The 23,126-nt window shown below is 35.3% G+C and overlaps 1 protein-coding gene across 1 annotated transcript in view; it reads left to right on the forward strand.

The window, feature by feature from the left end:
• MTREX (Mtr4 exosome RNA helicase) overlaps positions 1-23,126 on the forward strand; it is a 42,211-nt gene that overhangs the window by 14,458 nt on the left and 4,627 nt on the right. The window contains exons 16-23 of the mRNA XM_038125124.1: positions 11,079-11,229; positions 13,051-13,223; positions 13,506-13,574; positions 17,724-17,852; positions 18,860-18,970; positions 19,270-19,458; positions 20,513-20,676; positions 21,903-22,008. Of these exons, the coding sequence (XP_037981052.1) occupies positions 11,079-11,229; positions 13,051-13,223; positions 13,506-13,574; positions 17,724-17,852; positions 18,860-18,970; positions 19,270-19,458; positions 20,513-20,676; positions 21,903-22,008 (1,092 nt within the window). The remainder of the gene's footprint in view (positions 1-11,078; positions 11,230-13,050; positions 13,224-13,505; positions 13,575-17,723; positions 17,853-18,859; positions 18,971-19,269; positions 19,459-20,512; positions 20,677-21,902; positions 22,009-23,126) is intronic.

Here is a 23,126-nt window from a genome sequence, read left to right on the forward strand (position 1 = left end):
GCAGGTCATTTCTGTTAAAACAGCATTTACAGTATTACTAGACTTAGTAAAAATTGTGGAAATCTTCTCAAGTCAGCATCAAGTTATGTTAACAAATGGGATGGAGTTGTTGCTAAAAAAAAAGGAGATGCCCGTGGTTTTTTTCAGGCAAATTAAGAATAAGGGGAAGAGTACCCACATGGCTGCTGTTAATTATGCAGATATGGATTCTTTGTTGTGTGTCTTCATCTGTCAGTGCTACCTGTTAATCCATATTATAGTATATCTGAAAATATGTATACCTTTTATATATCAAGAAGGTAGTATTTACCTCCTTAAAGTCAGAATTTTCGTGAAGGCTGCATTATGGCTAACTACCCAGAAATCAGTAAAATAAATTTCAGAAATATTCATGGTATGGTAGCATTAGGTTTTGTGTCAATTTCTTAGTCTTGATTTGATTTGTGTTTGTCAGTGGAATGTACATTTATTTATTTCTTCACATGCACTCTTAATGCATGTGTACGTCTCTGAGATGTATGAAGGCTAAGTTTTTTAACTGGGTTTTTGTCAGTTTTTAAGGCTGTTAAAGAGAACAGACGTAATTTTGTTGTACTTCTACCTGAAAAATAAAGAGAATATACAAAACAAGAGAGGCAAAAGAGAATATTTATAAATAATATGTAGAAAAAGTCCCCCAAAAGGTTAATTTAGATGAAATAATTGTTAATAGCTTACAAAAAATAGTATTTCAAGTATTTATCTTCATGCTTTAAGGGATTATAAGCTCGCCCATTCAGAAGGTGGGGTTTTTATACAGTTTGAAAATTTAGTAATTTGAGAAGTATAGAACTTGATCTGAATGAATTAAAACAAAAGAAGAAGGAGTAGATCACTTACTTTCTTTTTGATACTACCTCTGTGGTTTTTGTCTAGATTTTGAGGAAATAGTAAAGAATATTTCCTTCATTGAAATTACAAGACCTTTGATTTTTTTCCCCCTTTTGAATTATAAAGAAATTAATGGGAAAATAATGGCTCTTGCTTTCTGTGTTAGGTCTTGCTCCTTCTCCACTGATCTAAAGGAATTCATATATTTCATTAATTTTTGATGCTACTTCACTTGTGAGCCAAGACTGACTTTTAAAATTTTCTGAAAAAGATCAGAAGTGGCTAAAATGAAGATATTGATGTTTCTGTAGCTTCTGTAACTATTTAGCCAATTGCTATAAAGGCAGTAAAAGTAAGGTTTTATGAAATAAGCAGTACAGCGCCCTTCTTATTTTTGTTCTTAAATACAAAGCATCTAGAGGAAATTCCATGTCAAACAGGCCAAGAAGATCAATACAAACTAACAGTTACGTAATATACATAATATTTACATAATTTACATAATGTTTACAATTCATAGTTGTCATTAAGTGTGTCTCAGTTAGATTTTCCTTACTGATGATATTTGTTGGTAGTAATATCATGGTCATGCCTAGTGGTAGTAGTCTGCTTTCAGGATAAGGTAAAGATTTATGGGAAAAACTCCAGAAGAAATAAATTAGCCCTTCTTGAGAATGATAGAACATTTACATAGAACATTTTTGTCATAGCTTTTCAACCCTAATGTGAGGGTGTCTGATCCAAACCATTTCCTGAACACTAGAGCAAAACATCTAGGAATCCTGTTGTCAGCTGCTTGCTGCTGTGGTCAGTGAAGTGAGAGCTTTGAGCAAATTGGTACCAGCAGCATTGCTGCAGCTGTGCTGCTTGGCTGCGGCACTGTTCATTGCGACATTGTGTACAGTTACATTCAGCATTCCATTCTTAGATGGAGTTCTTACAAGGGATTTTTGTAAATATTTCTTAAACTCAGTAATGTACATTTGTCTTCTGCAATGTAACTAGGTTTCTTTGTTTATCCTTAGCATATACTTGACCACTGAATAGTTAGTAAACTGGTGACTTGCATGAATCTGTAAACTCAAATGCCTACAAGACTATTGGGCCAGCTTTCTGAAGATGGTAAATTGTAATTGTACATTTGCACGATACTAAGAAGTATTCAACTGGAATCTTTTTTTGTTTCCTTTCTTAAAATCTATTTTTCCTTACTTAAAAGCTGTTCAGGCAGGAAGTTATTGTGTTAGTTTAGGTAGGAAGTGTAAAGGTTTCTCTTGATGCTAGATAGCGTTTGAAACCAGTGCAGCATCTCTCCAGCAACTTGGCCATACTACAAGGATGCTTTCCTACAGAGAGGGTTGAGTTACTCAACAGTGGTAATTTGTTATGTCTCTAAAATACAAAAATCTTGAGCATAAGATTCTAACATAATCTCTAATTATGTTACCAGAATGGATGATTGTACTCTGAAAATGTGGTACATAAGTAGGTTTTTCAACTTAGAATTTGAGCCTATCAGTGTGTTGCATCCACTTACCTTATCACAGGGGGAGACAGGTGGACTGAAAAATTCAAAGAAAACATAGAGTCATCAAGGTTACAAGAGACCTTTAAGATCACCAAGTCCAGCTGTCAACACAGCATTTAGCAGTGAGAGCCCTAAACCACTAAACCATATTACCCAGTGCCAGATCCAGATACCTCTAAAACACCTCCAGGGATGATGATTCCACCACCTCCCCAAGAAACCCGTTCCAGCTCCTGACCACCTTAACAGTTTCTAATATCTAACCTGAATGTCCCCCGTCTCAGTTTAAGGCCATTTCCGTGGGTCTTCTCCCTGTAGGCACAGTAGAAGATACTGGACCTCACCTTACTAACAGCCTTTTTTCAGGCAGTTGTAGAGGGCAATGAGGATTCCCCTGAGCCTCCACTTCTTGAGGATAAACATTCCCAACTCCCTCAGGTGTTTCTCATAAGACATGATCTCTAGATGCTGCATGAGCTTTGTTGTCCTTCTCTGGACGTGGTCCAGCACTTCAAAGTCCTTTTTGAGGTGAGGGGCTTAGAGCTGAGCAGAGGACTCTGAGGTGTGACCTCATCAATGCCAATCCTTTCCTCAGCCCTGCTGGCTGTCCTGTTTGTGATACAGGAATGTGTTTGTCTGCCAAGATAAAAAATACTTTAATAGGCTTTCTTGTCTTTTGTCTATGGAATATAAAGTGCCCCAATGCCAAGCTGTAGGAGATACTCCACTAGCTACATCTAGTTCCTTGGCAGGACCTTCATTTTATAGAGCTAGCTGTACTGGCTTGATTTGGCCTGTATTAGATGCTGCTGTATTAGAAGTCTCATTGCTGCTAATATGCTAATATGCTGCTAATGCTGCTGTATTAGAAGTCTCATTGCATTTTATTTTAATTCTTAAGTTGTTTTATTGTACCAGGCAATTGAGCTTGAAGCAGTTCAGACAGTTCAATAGTTTTCTCTGCAAACATTAGCTTAATTATGCTATGGTTCTTTGGTTTGACTCAGAAGTTATTTCCAAGGGGGGAAAAATGCCTCAGGAGTTGAGAAATTTACCAAATCCTACATCAGGAGAGAAATACTTCACCTGGAAGTAGGCACTAATACTTTTGGAAAACATTGCAAAATCGAAAGTAATAGATTATAACTAGTGGTTTGAGGACAGTAAAATATTCTTCTAAAGTTGTGTCATGGATGAGAATCACAATGAAATACATATTTTGGATACTTTATAGAATGTATTTAGATTAAAATAATTTTAATGCAAAGTAATTGTTTTTACTGTAAACTGCCAACTTTTTCTTACCCTTATAAAGCATGCATTGCAGGAATTTTCCAGGCTTTGATTCAGGAAGATATTTAAGTCTAACCTTAATTTAAAATTGCCATAAAGTCAATAAGATTCTAGCATGAACTCACAGAGATTAGGGAAATGGATAATCAAACACCTTTGTGAGCAGGATCATAGTTTTGTATATATTATGCAAGCCAGCAGATGGAAGAGAGCAGCAAATAGCTGTTCTTGCTGATGTTTGCAATGAAGATGTAGGAAAATGGGCTGCATCAAATGGTGTGTAAAATGGTTTGTCATTCTTGAACTTCGCCTCAGGATTTTCAAGAGCCTGTAGGACTAAGCTAATAGGTTTTATTTATTAATTGTGGTTGCTGCTTTAATACCACAAAATACTTTCAAGTTTTATTAGTTCAGTCTGTAGAAAGCAGTTTTCCTCCAGATTTTTGGAAAATTTACTTTGGTAAACTCATCACTGTGAATGTGAATGCATTTTGGCTAAGCTAGATTTATTCCTTTGCCTTCGTCTTCTTAAAACAAAAAGGATAGGTTTGAGATGAACAGATGAGAAGGTACTTTTGAAAATTTAATTTGATATTGACATTTTATAGAAGTAGGTAGTCTTTGCTAGGTGTGCACTTTTCCTTTAAATTAAAACATACTGCATATTTACTGAAATTGTAAAGTGTCGTAAAATAAATATGTCACTGTCCTGATACCTATAGTGGCAAATCTTTTGAGGATGTCAGCTAGTTTATTCTTGAAGATAGAGATACCATTTTCTTTTTCCAAAAACAAGGAGAAGACCAGAACTTGGAGTTACCATCCTGAAATAAAACTAATGATGGCTACAACAGTAGTCTACTGTGTTGGAGAGGGTAAATGGCTAAAAATTTCCATCATTCAAAACTAACTTGAGAAGGTAGTATTTGGAGGCGAGAGAAACAGTGTTTTATTGTTTTTCTTTTAAGTCTCTTGTTTCGACTGGAGCATTTGTTGAATCCTAGCCTGAGGTATTTTCACCAACAAAGACTGCTGGAGCAGTATTTTGCCACTCACAGTGACTTCTGTTTGTCCCGGTGTAACTGGTCTTGGGGTAAAGCAGTGAGCCAGATTGGTAATAAATTTGTGGTTAAAATAACTGTTTACCTTTGTCACAAACAAACTCACGGAAGAGTTTTTTATTGATTTTGCAGTTGTGCTAATGTACTTCAGGGTAATTCTGCTATCAGTGTAACTGCGTTGGGATTTTTTGTATTTCTGAGAGAGACTGAATATTTGTGTGGTTATTTTGTTACTGATACATGGAAAACAGCATGTTGCTATTTCACAAAAGGCGTTTCTGTGTCTTACAGAGATGTCAAGCAGTCACTTTCGTTTCTATTTAATAAGGGTTTTAATAGAAATTTGTGATGGTGACTGTTACAGACATCTAAGTCTTATCTATTTTCCCCTTATGACAAAAAAAAAGGGAAAGATCTTTTAGTTATTACCGGTTTGTTCTGTTCTTTGCTGTTTCTGTAAAGTGTTTTTGTTATTTCCTTTCTGGAAACTCGTTGATTCAGTTTATTTCTGGAAACATTGATAAGCAAATGAAACTGTCCCTGGACCAAAATGGTGTAAATTATGTCTTATATAGTATCTAATTTCATCATTGTGAAAGATACTTAATTGTTGCTTTGCAGATTAATTTGTTTCAGACAGTAATTGCCATTTGATGTTCCCATGACAGGCTGGGGAACAAGAATGTTATGTGGAGAATTTGTTCTTCTGTCTTCATGGGAACAGATTTAAAAATGTAAATATTTCTTCTCCTTCTGTAAGAGATAACGTAGGGACTAACTCTTACCAAATGTGTGTCTTGCTCAACACTACATGCCATTATGCAGCAATGACAGCTCTCACATCTCTAGTTAGACAGGGCTTCCAAGTCTTAACAGTAGAAAAAAAGGAAAAAATACTGTTTGTATCAATTCCATACACTAATTCCATACACTAATCAATTCCATACACTAATTGTATCAATTCCATACACTAATTTTCTACATCTCAATCTTTATATCTTCCTTGTTTATGTGGGCAAGAAATGGTTATACCGGTTAGTATGGAATCCCCTGTTGGGTTGTTTGGTTGCGTTAAGAAGAGGATTCACTCTGAAATTATTGGCAGTTAAACAGGGAACGCTGTATACCAGCTATAGTTTTCACATTCCCGTACTTTTTTTTAGCTTTTGACTAAATTAATTCTGTAGTGAATTGTTTATTATTATGTTCCTGATTTTTAACATTATCAGCTTAATCCAGTCATTCTTTTGCATACATCTAATAACCCAAATCTCAGAAAACTTGAAAGGGTGCTTCTTGTTGAGTTAGCTTAAAATTTTATGAGAAGTGATTGCAAGTGCAAAGAGGATCATTGATTTCTGAGAACTTTAGTTGATATATGCAGACTCTTCTCATGTATTCAGGCAATTGTCATCTAGAGGGATGGAAAAGCTTGCAGAGTTATTCTGCTTTCTAAAAACTATTCAGAAAAAAAAATCTCATGCTACAGTCTTGTTAAATTTTTGAGGTGAGGGGGACTGTCCTCTATGATGGAATTAGAGGCAGGATTACTTGCAGAAGAGGAGGCTGGAGAACTGGAATGTAATTCTTCAACAGCACTAAGTCATGGAGGCAGTGCATGTTTGAAAGTGACTTCTTGATGCCTGTTCAAGGCAGTCTTTCTCATCAACTCTTTCTGCAGCTCTGATAAAGTCAGGCTTTTACTTGCTCTTCTGCATTGAGTGCTTGGTGGTTCTTCCTTTCTCTAATATGGAGCTTTTTCTATGGAGACAAGGGTGAAGCTTCCTCAGAGACAGAGAGATGTTGAGGTAGATGATGGTGCAGCCTAGCTTGTTGAAGAGAAGGTTGATGTATTTTGACAGGAGGCCCTCTGGTAGAGGATGAACTAAGTGCTTCACAGTATTTTTAAGTAAGTAAAGTAATCAATCTGGGAGCCAGTGGCAGAAGTGTTGAGCCGAAAAAGGGGTTTCAGGAGGAGATAACCATCATGGAGAAAATGAAAGTTAAAACTGATTTATATTTTATTATATCTTGGCAATAAGCAAAATCCAGCATAGTTGAACACTGTGAAGACTCTTTCAAAGTAAGTTCGGAAGGAAAAGCCTACCTTTTCCGTTTTCCTGTCAGTAATAATCTCATCTTCCCTCCCCTCCTGTTACTTGATTCTCTCCACCTTGTGTATCTGACAGGTGACTTTAGGTAAGCATTAATTGTCTCTTCAGTAATCATGGCCATCTTTAGTATTTGCCATAAAAGGCTGATGGGCTGCTCATGCCTTGAGTGTACTTAGTAAAAAAAAAATACAACTGTATTTTGGTATAAGATTTTCTAATGCAGCTGCAAAATTTGGATGTTGCTGCTAAGTAAATGAAGCAAGGGCATACAGGTGATTGCTCCCTGTCAGGTGTGAATCTACTGATACCCTGGGGTAGTAGGTAAAAACTAATGCATACAGCGGTAGAGATTAAAGCATGCATTGCTGGCTGTCCTGAAAGTGTAATACAGTAATACAGTAGAGCTGCAGCAGAGCATATTTCATTTGAAGAAGTAGCAGTTTCAGTTTTCAGATAAAATAAGCTTCTCAAAACTCTTGATTTCAAATGTATTGCTTAGAGAACACTGAGAAGGCAGGAGTTTCTGAAACTTGGAGAAAGACGTGTTTATGAGATGATGGAACAGGAAAAATTAACCATTTTTGCCAAAACAGGATTTATATTTTAACTGCTGTGTCTTAATAAAATGATCATATTTTCAGATGGTAAGATGCTGATCATGTGTTTAAAATAAAAATTGCCACATCAGCAACCTTTCAAGTAAGTCTGCTTATGTAATCTCTGAAATAGCTGGCTTTTTTTGTTTGTTTTGAAATCACTCCTTCATATTTAAATTCTGCTGATTTTACGAAAAGATATTTCAAGTGAATCTGCAGGAATTGTTTGGTCTTTCTTGGGATGTTCTGTGTACATCTTGTAATTGTATGAAGTTCTTTGTTTTCTCACTTAATGATCATGTTTAGGTGGGAGTGTGACATTGTTCTATTCTTTGAAGTAGTTTATGAGTCTTGCAAGCACATGGTGAAGGTTTTCCCTCCAAGATGTCAGGAATGGAAAGAGGATTTGTTTCACTGTGTGATCAGAACAGTCACGCAGCAGCTTTTTGCCAGATCTCTAGTGCCTACAGCCAGCTGGTGAGTGTATTCCAGCTTCTTTAGCTGATGCCTGACTTGAGCCATGGACATTGCAGTAGGAAAGAATCTGACCACTGTTAGCTGACACTGGCATAATTGCTGTGCCATTCTTCAGTAAATGCCGTTCTTTAAATGGCTTTTTTTTTTGTTACGGAGAGGCAAGCTTTTTGTGGAGGGATAATTTCTCTTTCCTAGAATAAATAATATATTTAGAAAAATGGACAGGAGGTTGGTACATACATAATCCTTTTATCAGCTTTTAAAAAAACGCTACGCTTCATGTTGGTTAGCATTAACAAAGAAATTCTGTCGTCTTTATTTGATATATCAAACCAGAGGCATCTGTAGAAACTTGAGCACCGCAGCTCCACTGTTAATGTTGTAATTAGTGAGACATTTCGGTTAGTAGAAGCCTATCTGTGGTGATTTCAGAACCGACAGTATTATTTTAAATATACATTTCATGGTCTTTTAAGAGGTACTTCTGCTCTAAGATGCACAAGACTTGAGGTAAAAATGTAAATGTGAATTTATGATCCATTCAGAGATGTAATCTAGAATGACTGAATGAGTGGCCATAGGAAGCAAAACATTAGAACATGATTTATCCAAAAACTTGGTTTACATGTATTGGTGCTGGTACTTTCAGAGTATAAACATATGCTGAAAGCTTTTCTGTAACAATTGTGTTCTTCTCTGAGACAAAATAATGAGGCAGAGAGTAGGATTCTCGCATTTGTAAGGAGATCTCGTAAAGCTCTGTCTCACTTAAAGCAGATGGGGTTACAGTATTCTTAAATCTTGTACACATGAAGGAGTTTTGGATTCAAACCACCTCTTACTCTGATATCAGCGCATAAATGGATGTAGGATCTGAATTCCTGACAGTACCTTTAAAATTGAAAAAAAAAAGTGTGCATTGTAGTACTGTCATATAAAGTCTAGTACGCTTGGCTTGATCTGGAAGACCACTGGATTTGAATTTCCAAATAAACAAATCAGTTAATTTTTTTAATAGCCTGTGATTTTTTAAATTAGGTGTGACAAGAGAATATCTGCTAATAGAGAAAAGCATATAAATTAATTGCAAGAAGATATAAGGTTTAGGTAAAGCAATTTTTGAGCATACAAAAGGCACAGAGTTGTATGTTTTCTAGTGTCAGCCTTTCTTAGCTTCTAAAATGTCTGATAGAATATGTGGGACTTCAACAATCATATAGTTGCATGAAAAATATATCTTGAAACATCTTTATTTTCTTGTTACGTTTTAGTTGTTACTTAAAATGTTTAATCATAACTAAATTTACTCATAGGCCTTGTTGAAATGACAGTTCTTGTTTAGTAAATCTCTTATATTTAATATATACATTATTTTAAGAGAATGAGAGATACAAGACCATTGCAAACTGTTGCCCATTGTCTTTTATTATACTTTCAGATTAGATTTCACTTGCCATTTTATTCTTTGTCATTTGTTGTTTGTGGATAGCTTCAGACATCTAGTACAATTTTTATCAGACCTTGCTATTTTTCTATCTTTGCCTTTTTTACATTTCTTGTAAGTCCAGCCCTCTTTAATTCTCTGGGAAATTTTGTTTTGCAAAACACCAAAATTGCACTTGTTTTATGTTTAGGAACTCACAAGAGTTTAGTTTTTAAAGATCACTTAAACACTTAATCACTTAATTATGTTACATTGTTGGAGGTGAGTGTATTGTCATAAGCATTTCAGGAATCAAGGAGATATAATAATCCACATACTTGTTAACACCTTCAAAGAGCTCTGAAATACTTGTGAGATATATCTTGGTTTTATAAAAAGCCTGTTTATGTTGCTGTTCTGCTATATGCTGTCCAGCTCTCTGATGCTTCTCTTTTCCACTGCTTTAGTTGCACACAAGCTTTAATTTTGTATTTCATAACTCCCGAATTTCCCTTTTATCCTTTCTGAAGGACTGTCAGATACCCGTTCCTTTGAAACTAATGCTACTTGGATGAAAGGTTATGCACCGCAGTTGGGCAGTTCTGTATTTCAGAAGTGTTGGATCTCTCTCATCTGATTTCAGTGATTTGGTGTATCAAGGTGGCCTTCTGTGCTGACATTTAAGCGAGAGATAGTTTCTCAGGCTTGCCCTTGCTCAGAGAAGTTGTGTGTTGAGCTCTTCTAGATCTTCTTTGGACGCTGTTCAAGTGTTTTGTTTGTTCTTTGAATAACTGGTTGTTTTAGTCCATATCAATTAAATGTTTGCTCTTTTATGATAACAAGGTTGTCCTCTTGGGTAAAACATAGTAACAGCCAATGATGAATCAGACCAAAGATGCGCTTACTTAGCCCAGTACTCCTTTTTGACAGGGGACAATAGTAGACATTCTTAAAAAATGAGAATGGATAAAGACGGTCATGGTTCCCTGTAATGCTTTCTCAGCATCTTTTATTCTTAGGTTAATCAAAATACCTGTATATACTGCATTGTAAAAAAAAAAACCAAAAAAACAAAAAAAAAACCTTCCCAGAATCCCAGAATGGTGAGGGTTGTAAGGGACCTGTGGAGGTCATCTTTTCTAAAACCATGGCTCTATCAGGGTCATCTAGAGCAGGGTGCCCAGGACCGTGTTCAGAGGAGAGTTCACAACTTGTCTCAAGCTACCTGCAGGTTATGTTAATTTTATAATGAGACACAAATCAAATTAAAGAACTAGCAGATTGCCTATTTTTGTACAAAATTCCTAATGTAATCAGTATGTCTTAAGACTTGCAAATAAGGGGTTTTTTTTTCAGTGTTAAAATAATGGATTGCTTTAAATAGCTAAGTAACTATTACTTAAAGTTAAGGTGGTGGAATCCAAAGTGTAAACTACTGGCGAGATCTAAATTTTTTCCCTCGACTTTTCATTCAAATATCATTTATAATATCCTAGCTGTGATAAGTATCTATACAGTAAAAATACTTTTACATGTTCAGCATAATAAAATTGTTTAGGATTTTATGCAGTATGTAATCTAAATTTAAGACAAATTGTGCAATTCATCAGAGCAGCTTCTCATATGAAATACTGCATCATGATTTATCCAATATGTTCTTATATGCCACAATTATTTTTTTTTTTCAAATCAAAAATATTCTTGTGCCTTTTTCAGGGTTCAGCTGATCCCTTAAATAGTGCTTTCCATCTGACATACAACATGGTATTGAACTTACTTCGAGTGGAGGAAATTAACCCTGAATACATGTTAGAAAAATCATTTTACCAGTTCCAACATTACAGAACTATTCCAGAAATAGTGGAAAGTAAGTATTGCTGCATGTTCTCATGTGAGTAGGTATAATACATAGTAAGACTGGGTATTGTTGTTACACATTATTTATTATTCTTTATTATGCTCATAGGAGTTTTTACCTGTGCAGTTGTTTTTGTCTTCTCTGCCAACAGTTGCTGCTGCACAATTCATTGCAATGTTACAGTTTCAGTAATTTCCTCTTGTTCTTAGGACCTGTACTGTTATGTGCCGTCAGTTTATGAAGAGAGCTTTCCTCTGTGAGTCTGACAAGAATGGTTGTCACCTTGCTAAACTATAGGGTTGGAAGAAGGAAAAACAATTTAAAACTTCCCATGGGTCATTTGTGCTGCAGGGAAGAAAAATCTTAGGGAAGAAAATCTGTCACCTTTTTGTATCTCAGTACAAGCTGTAAAAAGAAAGCGCACCACATTCAGAGTAGTGTAGGTAAGAAATATTTAATTATAATACAGAGAAAAATTCTGAGATATCTGGGACTTAATTGCACTCCACTGAGTAAGTACATTTTGACCCACAATCCTTGAATAGTGAGGATTTTCATAAGCCAAAGTCAGTGTCTGGAAATTTCAACCAGTGTTTGAGAGTGAGGCCTCTTTCAAAACTTAGTCCAGGAGACTGTTAAGAACGTGAGAGATAATTATGATTATTGAGCAGTTTATCTGTTCATTTGTTAATTGAATGTTAAGAGAGAAAGTCTGTATGTGCATGTAGCTTTGATAGCCATGCAGAGGGAGAGTTTCAGTAACCTTTCTGTTAGTTTGCAGGTGTAATAGTAGTTAAATATAGTATTTGTTTCCTTCCTTTATTTCCCTGTTCCAGTTGGCATGCCTACATCTTTATTCTGTCATTCTAGCAAATGGAAAAATGGAGCTGAAGAACATTTTTCATAGTTCTTGGACAGTTTGAGTTTAGGCACCATACTGGTCATTAGAATTTTGTAATCCCTTCAGCTGCGGTTAAAAACACAAAGGATAGAATTGGCTACTTAGGCTCAGGAAGAAAGTATGCTATTAAGTAAAGTATAATGGATGTAAAGTATAAAGTATTCATAAGTAAAGTATGAATGGATGGCTTATTTCTTTTAAAAATTGGCACATAAAAATAAGGAGCACTTCCCTGAGTTGTCTCTTAAGTCCCAGTGAAGTGAGATTTCCAGGCCACTTACGAGCATTCAAAACCAGCATGTAACAGGATGAGTTGGTAGAGAGGAAAAAGAGATTTCTTATATTCTGTTGTTTGTTTTTGTTTGCTGGTGATAATACCAGAATAAGAGAATGAATCATACTGTTTAGAATAAAAACTGATTTGCTTAAATAAGGTATGAAAATATTGGAGGAAGAAAATACTGATTTTCAACTGATAAATCAGACCCTAAAACAAGTTACGAAGAACATCTTCTAACAACTCTCCTCTTGTTGAAACACATCTTTTTAGAAGGTATCTTTGCGCAATCTTATTTTTGTAGGAGGAGATAAAAAGCAGTGGTAGACACTGTAGTGGTAGTCCTTTCTACAAAATCTTTGCTAGTTTTAATGTGGCTTCTGTGCAAACCTAGATCAGTTATTCCTGGACGATTTGGTGTCAGCCTTTCCCAGTTTCTCAAGCTTGTTTATTTTAAGAAAATAACACTGGTATTTAATTCAGTGGACAAATTTATAAATGTCTAGCTTTCCAGAGAATGGGTTATTGTAACTAAAAAATTAGTACTAGAAGTAGTCACAAAATATTAGTCATGGAGATCTGAAAGTGAACCACTGATTCCTCCATCTGTGTGAATCTGGTAATTTTCATGAGATTTTCCTTTTTATTATAGGAGTCAATAATTTGGAAGCACAGTACAACAAAATTGTAATTCCCAATGAAGAAAATGTGGTGATATACTACAGAATCCGCCAACAGCTTGCAAAATTGGGTAAAGATATTGAAGAGTATATTCACAAACCAAAGTACTGCTTGCCCTTTCTGCAGCCAGGAAGACTAGTAAAGGTAATTTGATTTTTATTTTGTTTTGTTTTTCATTTCTACCTATTTGTGAAATCTGCAAGGTTCATTTGTGTCTACCAGTTTACCATCTTGAAAAATAACATACGTCACACCAATTTTGACTTGTGTGTATTTGCTAAGCATTCAGTAATGCATTAAAATAAGTACTGTTTTCATGATGAATGCAGTCCATGACTGCTGTTGTAAATATCAAAAATACAAAATGTTGTGCTTGCTAGGATGTTGTTATATATGTTACGTTATAACATCTTGCAATATTTCCAGGTGAAGAATGAAGGTGATGACTACGGATGGGGAGTGGTTGTTAATTTCTCTAAGAAATCAAATGTTAAGGTAAAATACACATTCTCTCCATTACCAAAATATATACCTGACTGTTTTTTTTCTGAAAATAAGATAAAACTCCTATTTCTTTACAGTTCTGAAAGGTAAAAAAAATTTCCTTTTACCCCACATTTACAAAAAGCTCTGAACTTCCTGAAGAGAAAGTGTAAAGAAATAAAGCTACAGAGGATGGAGAAGACTCCAAGTCTGGAGTTCAGTTTTTAACTTTTAACATATTTGTGGAGGAAATGCTTGCTTTTACATAGCACTGAAAATGTTTCAAACTAAGTTGTTTCTGAGACATTGCCAGTGCTAATTTGAGCTGTTCATGAGAAAAATACTGTATTGTTTTCTCTCAGAAAATCTATAGAAGCCCTAAGTGATGGCTGAGAGCAGTGGAAGACTGACATTTAAAACTCTGTGAAGAAAGTTATCTTAAACTGGTAAATTGTCCTTTGAGTCCTAAATTAGGATGTGAGACATGGAATTGCTTGTCCTCTGAGACGTTGCCAAAGAGTTGGAAAATGAAAAGAGAGCAAAACAATAGAAATGGATCTGAGGACATTTGGAAGAAAAGACAGAGGGCAGTGATGCAATAGAAGCCAGACTTCCAGAAATTCATTTTCATAGTTGGTCTCTGTGTAACCGTTTGATGATGTGTTGGTCTCCCTTTCAGAAATATTTTGACCAGCTACTCTGCTCTGTAAATGAAAACTTAAGTTACATATTTTTCTGTGATAACATTTTGGTTGTAATTTTAGCAGAGCTTTGGCTTTATTTGCTAGGTCTAAATGCAAAGTCGCGTCTGTTAAGCTCTGGTGGCGTGTGTTTATTGTGGGACTTTTTAGTGCTTTTCTAATATATATTCATTAAAGAGGAAATGAGAAAAATGTGTTCATACAGAGTTTATTAAAAGAGATTCTGTTTTGTTTTCCATCTTCCTTTTGAAAATCATACTTCTTTCTTTTTTCAAGTTGAAAAACTGGGCTGTTACTGCTGTTGCTTAAATCTTTGATTGTGGATTGCTTTTCTCATAGAGACAGACAGTAGTAAACCAGATTGTCCCCTAGTCCCAGCCTCTCTGTAAAATTGCCAACTTATGTGTCATTTGGAGGCATTTCTTCTATGTGTGTCATATTTTATTCACATACATGTTTGCCTTCCCTATCTGGCCTGTCTCACTGTTGTATAAGCCTTTGGGCTTGAATATTAGCTTTGAAATTATGGACTGTTTTGCAAGAGATGGATCTGGCTCCAGCGGCGCTTTTTTCATTAAGTTGTTCTAGCAGCTGGGTTGAATTTTTCCTTCTGAGTGTGTGGAAAGAATGACAATAGGTGCTGGAAATTAAGGAACAAACTTAAAACTATGTAACTTTTAAAGTCAGTATGAAAAGACAAGTTTAGTTTCTGTGAGCAGAGGCAAAACAAATTACTTGAAGAAGTTGTTGTTTACCCATTTTAGTGTCTATTCAATGCATTTTTGTGTATTTTGCATTTTTGCACCTGAGACACAGATGTCATTCCCCATTACTATTTAAAGTATACAAGTATACTTATTTAGTACTGGAAAGATACTTCTTATGCTGTATCTTTAGACCTTCATCCTCTTCTAAGCGGAACAGTTCTTTGGGTTTACTTTTAGGAATTTTGTTGAATTCAGACTATATTGCTAGTTTAGTTGAAAACTTTTCTTTGCTACATCCATAGTTCCTAAATACTTTTTCTAATGAGAAATCTATGCAATTAATAATGAATTTCGGGTTATAGTATGTCTGTATTTCACATAATACTCCTTGTTCTTTGCACTGTGAAAGCAAATGCATGAGTCGTGTCAATTTTGTTTATTATTAATTGTGTGTAGATGCTTTTCCAACATAATTAGACAAATCAGTGTTCCATGAAACTGTCAATACAAATAGCACTTTCCTGTCTACTGTTGTTCAGAATAGAATTTATCTCAAGCAGGGATGCTTGCTATATATTCTACATTATAGTAGGCAGCACAATAACTATGTCCTTTGGAATTCATAAAACCCCATAAAAATTTTTGAGTGAGAAATTTTTATTTCCACTAGATTGTGCCAGCAGTAAACTAATGATACTGTTGTGCTGTTGATAGTCAGTATTATTTAATCCCTGATTCTAGACATGAAATTTTTGTCTCTTAAAAATTATTGATACCAAAATTTGAGATGCTGCAATTCTATCTTCCCTGTTTCGATTATTATAATCTTTACATATTTATAATGTTTACTACATAAACATCTCTTTTAGAGCTGTGTCATGGTCATTGAATTTTCAGTAAGTTTGATAGTACTTATCTGGGACTCTGAATTTGTTTTTTTTCTGTCCTTGGTTCCTAGGCACAATCATCTTTCTTATTTTGGTTTGTTTCCAAACACTTGAAGTCAGAGGTGTTTCAGGGCAAATCTAAAATCCTAAGAATTCAAATAATTCTACAGTACTCTTCTCAAAAGGGCTTAATTTTGTCCTTGAAGCATGTGAATTGATGCAGCATGAATTAAAGAATCATTTGAACTTGATATGACAGAGAAGTCTGTGGCTAACAAGTGTTTCAAGGATTCTAGTTTCCTTTTATTCTTGCATATAGAAACATGTCTGTTGCCATTCTGGGGTGCAGTGGTTTTTAGTACCTATACTGTTGTAGGAAACCCATGGAAGGAAACAGTACATGTTAAAAAGCAGTTGTAGATTGAGTCACGTCTAGTCAGCATTTTCTAAAAGCTATTGATGTATGTAAACTTAAAGACAGTAATATTAGCAGCAGATGTTAATGATTTTTATACTCCAGCTTTATTAATGAGTTTACAATACAATCACAGGTAGAAATATTTTTTTCCTCTCATAATTTTCTAGACAGCTCTAATTCTAATATTTTCTGTAGCACACTTGTGCAGCTATGAGTTTAGCATTCGAGTCAGCATTGTGCCATCCCTGGATTTGGCTGGATACTGATCTGGTACATATGGGTATTTAAAAATTCTGATTCAGAGGGTGGCAGTGTTTTGGATCTCCTACATTGCTGTGAGTGCTTTCTGCAAATGTAGGATATAATTCAGAGGAACAGTTTCTTCCTCGGCAAGTAATTGGCATTTCTTGAAGAAATCATTTAGTTTGTACAACAGGATAACTCTGTTTTTCTCTTTAGTTTATTATGGCACTTTCTCATAGCACTTCTGAGAATCTCTTAAGAATGCAAGCTGGCATGCGGTGAAATAAAATAGTATGTTGTAGATTTGTAATGAAAAATACTGTCCAGTAAAAATGAACTGAGTTAAGATAGGATTTTGAAAATAATGTTTTCATTTTCTCTTGTATTTGGAAGCAGAAAGCTTACACATGGTATTTTAAAAGGTGATGTCTGCCTTTTGTTTTAGGCCTATAACATACTTCTGTTCGAAGTCCTAAAAATACTTGTTTGTAGTTGGAGTGTATTTGAGCAACCCTAATGCATATTGATCCAAATAACTATTGCCAGTCTAAAGCAGTGTGCAAAAAAGATCATGACCTTGTGAACAGTAGTCTTTAATCACCACATCTTATGTGTTCGTGTTCTTTAAATGAATGTCAGATGTTATGGGTACAGTTTGGGTTGTGTAAAGATGCAGCCTACAAGATGCAGCTTTCCGCTTGCCACAGATACAAGCTGTTATGCTTGAAAGGTTTTTCTGTGGTCTTTGTTGTGCATGAAAACTTGAACCTGCAAACCTGCAAATGAAAGAGGTCCCCTGAATTTTGGGTTGTTGTTTTTTTTTTTTTTTTTCAAATGCAAAGTTTAGTACAGCTAGCATGATGCAAACATGCATTACAGTTTTAAAACATACTGGCTTACTTCAAACAAGCTACATATAGAAGAAAACACAGATGCATCTGAAACTTCAAGCAGACTTTAGGCTACTCTGATAAGGGAGGATGGGGTAGGGTGACTTTTTTCAAGTGTGTTTTTCTGTGGGGAGGAATCTTCCAATCAGTTCACCGGCATGTGAGTTTTCAGAATGTACTGCAGCACTGAGCTGATACTCTGGAAGAGACATAGCTCATTTTGTACCTTTGAGGTTGGAGAAATCATGTGTTTTTCATTTATTCCTGCTTGTATTTTAAAAATACAGACCTGCTCTTTTTCTGTACCCTCAACAGCCAAATTCTGGTGAATTGGACCCATTGTATGTAGTTGAAGTGCTCCTGCACTGCAGCAAAGACAGTTTGAAAAATTCTGCTACTGAGTCTGCAAAGCCAGCCAGACCTGATGAGAGAGGAGAAATGCAGGTTTGTTACATGTTTTTATTCTCAGTAGTTCCTTATAAACTTTGTCAAATCTTCATTTCCAAACCATTTGCACACTCTGATAAAAGAGGGACTGATGCATTTAAGGAAGAGAGAGAACCTGTACACCTAACTCTGCCTTCTTAATAAATAAAAGTAATACATTTCTAGTAGTACTGTTTGACAGTTTTTGTTTTGTTTGGGTTTTTTTTTTAGCAGTGTCTTGTGTCTGGGAACAGAATTCCTTTTTTTAGTAAAATTATTAGGGCTGGAAAAGATTTTCAAGATCATTTAGTCCAACCCTTGAACGCCATCTTATCACTTACATCATAGCATGAAATACCACATCCAGTTGTTTCTTGAACCCTTCCAGGGAAGGTGACTCCACCACCTCTCTGGACAGCTTTGCAAAACTCTCTTACTCTGAAATTAAATTGAATTTTTTTTTTAGTGAAAATATTTGTATTATTTAAAATTTTCAATTTGAAACCCTGTATCAAGACAAACAGTTACACTGCCTTTGATCTGAAAATTGTAATTTGTCTGCAGGTTAGTTCTCAGAAACTCCATTTAAACCTTGGAGTTTAATGCAGTAGTGATTCTTCATGGTGTCATGATGGTTTTTGTACTTAGGAAGATTTTCTGTCTTGATGTTCTCTGCTGGTAGCATTCTTAGTTAAGTATATGACAATAATTTGCCTGGTTTCGACCAGAAGAGGTATTCCAGCAGGTAAGATGCAAGGTAATAGAAAAGCTGTTGTTTTGTTTTCAGTTGTAGTCTTTTCCCAGATGTAACTGCATTCAGAATTTTACCATTTGGGCAATTACTTTTCTTCTTTATGAATACTTTAGGTCCTTAGCTGCATTTTTCTCCTTTCTGGTATTCCTTTACCCACTGCTGTGTTCTTGAGCACTAGGTTTTCCTTTTTCCTTGAAAAGGTTTTGCTATGGACCAGTAATAAGAGGTATGTTTTTTACTGATTTATGAGTTACTACACTCTCTTTGATAGGTTGTTCCTGTTTTGGTACATCTTGTCTCAGCTATCAGCAGTGTCCGACTCTACATACCAAAAGACCTGAGGCCTATTGATAACAGACAAAGTGTGTTAAAATCTGTACAGGTAAGTTCCACTAGGCTGTGTAAGTACTATGCTCTGCTTAGTGAGTCACTCTTAAACCCAAGGCAACTCATTCTAATGAAATTTGTGTAAAGTTTCTGTCACATCTTCACCCTTATTCTTTAAAGGGGTTGGCAGCCACGGTGTATGTCGATTGTTTTTCCTTGTCAAGTAATTTTAAACAGATTTTGAAAACTCCTGAAACGTCACATAACTTACATTACAGCCTCCTGTGTTTCTATAGTTGTGCTAGCTGATTTTACTGTTACTTATCTTAAAAAAAACCAACTTTTTCATTTTAGGAGGTACAGAAACGTTTTCCTGATGGAGTGCCCTTACTAGACCCTATTGATGACATGGGCATCAAAGACCAAGGGTTGAAAAAAGTAATCCAAAAAATAGAGGCATTTGAGCATAGGATGTACTCACATCCTCTTCACAACGATCCAAACTTGGAAACCATATACAAACTTTGTGAAAAAAAAGCACAGGTAAAGAAACAAACCAAATTACTTTGTGTTTAGTTGCAGAGGGGGGAGGGAGGTTGTCTTTCTACTTGCTTTTCTTTTTATTTGCAAAGTCTAAATAAACTCTTTTAAATTACTGAATCTCACTAACAAAATGGCTGAGTTGGTGGTATGCTCTTCTTGGTACAGGTGTATGTCTGAAAAGTATGTCTGAGAAGAAAACTTCAGAGGAAATTTACAGGAATTAGAAGGTTACAGGGGTCTTTTTCACTGAGTAGACATAGCACAGTGCAGTGTAGGAAGAGTCTTCATAGATAATTTTAATTGATTTTTTAAAATATATTTGTGCAAACCAAGTTGAATTGATGGGGCTTATTAGCTTGAGGAGCGTACCAGAGAAATCATTGTGCTGCTGTTTCCTGAGCTGACTCTCAGCCTGGAAGCAATTATTTATTTTATATAGAGTTGTACTGTCTTAGACCAAAATCATATGCATAAAACCAGCTCTCATATTTCTCTGCTGCTTGAGAAGACAGGTTCTTCAGGAGCCACTTCACAGAAGTGAGGTGCTTCTGGTATGGGCAGCACAGAGTTGCATGTGGTAAGACCTGATGGACCGAGCAGCTCTTTGCGAGGGTGTCTGCTGTAAGGATGTAGATGGTGACTGTGATGAGCTGCAAACAACTGGAGAAGTTAATAGCAGAAAATTATGCCTTTGGCTTACATTTCATTGAATAATTGGTTAGCTGAGACTTAGTATAGGTCTCGGAAGATGAGCGCTCATTTCAACAACAACAGAGCATTCTTTGTCTTTTTAGTGTGGACTGATATGGTTTGTTTCCCACTGTGGGTAAATAGCTTAACTTCCCAAGCTTACCAGAGATTTCAGTAGGTAAATGGAGCTGATTTTTAATTATTAAATCTGTTTTAAACCTTCCTCTTAGAATACTTAGGCAAGTCAACTAGTCAAGTTAGTATGTTCATATACCATTGTTCTGAGGCTTTTATGTAAATTAAAAAATGTCTTTAAAACAGTTTACACCAGCAAGGTGTAATTCCTCTCCTTCTGGCCCCCCAGATTGCTATGGATATTAAAATAGCAAAGCGAGAATTGAAGAAAGCCAGAACTGTCCTGCAGATGGATGAACTTAAATGCCGCAAGCGTGTTTTGAGAAGACTGGGGTTTGCCACGTCTTCAGATGTTATTGAGATGAAAGGACGGGTTGCTTGCGAAATCAGCAGGTAACTGGCTTCTGTGCAAACTGTTCATTGTCATGTGTATACACGTTATTGTCCTTGCTAAAATTAGTACATTATGTTTATATTTTGAAGTTTAGGGACCATTAGAAAAAGGGATCTTTAGAGACTTTGTTCTGTGTAATAAAGGTAATATGCTGATTCAAGCAGCATAAGTAAAGTAGCAACTTAAAGACAAAATACAATAGGTTTTAAAGTTAAAGTGAAGACATGAAAATGCCAAAACAATGGCTGTTTTTGTGCCGACTTAGGTAATAGCATGTGTTTTGATTTAATGTTGTACATTGCATGAGGGGAAGGTTTTCGCATGAGCGAAATTCCTTCCATAGGAATCTGTAAAGTGATGCATTTTACTGTAATACATTTATCAGGTACATCTATATTGAAAAAGGTGAAAAAAAATGAATCAGACTTTAATATCTTACAGTATAACTCAGATTTTGATAGGATTTTATATTTTTAAAAGTCACAGTGACTGCTGTACTTCTTATTTTACAGGTAAGTTTATTTGATAGCTAATTGCCTTGCAAAATCTGATAGCAAGTGGGGAAGCTTAATCTGAATTTTATCTACTTCCTGACTGTCTGGAACTGTTTGAGTTACACATTTAAAAAAAAAAAAAAATCATATGTTGTTTTTCCCCCATCCTATGCATTTTTTGGATTAACTCTAAAAATAGAGGTATTTTATCCAAACAAGTATGTTTGGATTTTTTATCTGCATCATGCAGTTACTTTTATAATTCATGATTAAGTCATTATTCTTCAAGTAAATTGAAGCAAGTTTGTTCCTTTCTTCAGTATTTTGGAAATATCCAGTTGAATTTTTATAAGCAGCAACAGTATTAGTTTAGTCCTTTTCGTAAGTTACCTAACTCCCTGGTTCTTTCTGATCTCTTGATCTGTCTGATAGAAACTGACTAGTTCAACTATTTATACTAACTCATATGATCGGTCAGGAGAGCTTTATTCTAGTCCAGTAAGTGCTTTTAGTTTCTTTAAAATACTGTTGCAGTCTCTTAATCATTAGCATTCCCCTAAAAAAGCTAATATACTTTTGTGTGTGTGTGTATTTTGTGTCCCTGACAGTAAAATTAAGATGCTGGTTTTTTAATCCATATCCAGTTGCTTCACAAAACATATTAATAGTTCTTCATTTAAAAATTACATATCAGTAAGTCTTTCCTCTAAGCTTCATTCTCTTTATTTTAGTGCTGATGAACTACTCCTGACAGAAATGATGTTCAATGGTCTCTTCAATGATTTGTCTGCAGAACAGGCAACTGCACTACTCAGCTGTTTCGTGTTTCAAGAGAATGTGAGTTACTTCTTCAATTCAATAATTCTGGACATTCCTGTCTTCTAACAATACTGGTTTTAATTCAATTGCAGGAATTGGTCATAAACAGTATGAGCCATTGCACATTTTTGATTGCTTCCTAAAATGAAGGAACTCCCATTGAACTTAGCAAAAACATTTCAGCTTCAATGCTGAAGTCTCTTTCCTCATGAGAGACACTCTAAAGGCTGTGTTAAATTGCAATCTTCCTCTTCCAGTGAAGCAGTATCAATAGATTGTCAGCACATGTGCTGCTATTAATAAAAAAACCACTCCATATAATTGAAAATGTAGAGTGATTATCTCAAGAAGATGCTCAACAATAACTGCACCCTGCACTCTGGGATGAGCATATATTTAATCCTCAGACATGTCTGTGTTATGTTACATGGTCAGTACCCTTGACCATTGATCAAAATGGCAGTACCACATGGAATTGATTCCTAAAAGGCTGTTAAAGGCAGACCATATGTATTTAAAAGCTGGGCATTTAATATCAGATGATATTGTTTTCCCACCTGTAAGCTGTATACAAAGTTAGTATCACCCCAAAAAATTAGTAAAAATAAACTTCCATATGAAATATTTTTGCAAGTAGGTAGCAAGATATATCACTGAGGTTGATTCTAAATATGGAAAAAACCATTAGCAGCAGAGGCTAATGCATTCCATTTGTTAGTAGAAGGGACACCAAGGTAAGCTATTGTGTATTTGGATTCACTCAACAATAGTAATTTAGTCTAAACAGCGAGGGTATAAAGATATTCCTGTATTTTGAAAGCTGGATTTTCATATATTGCCACTGATGCTGAAGTTATTAAAAATATCTTGTATTCTTAAAGAAAAGCTTGTAACTGTCAAAGTAGTTAATGACAGTTCATTCATCAGTTCAAAACTATGATACAGCTAAATAGAGGGAATTTTGGAAATATCCAGAAAGCAGATGCTGCTTTTCATAATGTTGGTGTACTATACAGAAAGATTTTGTTTTCTAATCTAGTTTGAGGAACAAATTTTCAGGGAATTCAGTAATTTTAGTGTTTGGCAACATGTTTGAGAATTTATTGGAATAATGTAGAGTGGCAGTATCACGCATT

Source organism: Motacilla alba, chromosome Z (genome assembly GCF_015832195.1).
Source record: "Motacilla alba alba isolate MOTALB_02 chromosome Z, Motacilla_alba_V1.0_pri, whole genome shotgun sequence".
In the NCBI taxonomy this organism is placed as follows: Eukaryota; Metazoa; Chordata; class Aves; order Passeriformes; family Motacillidae; genus Motacilla; species Motacilla alba.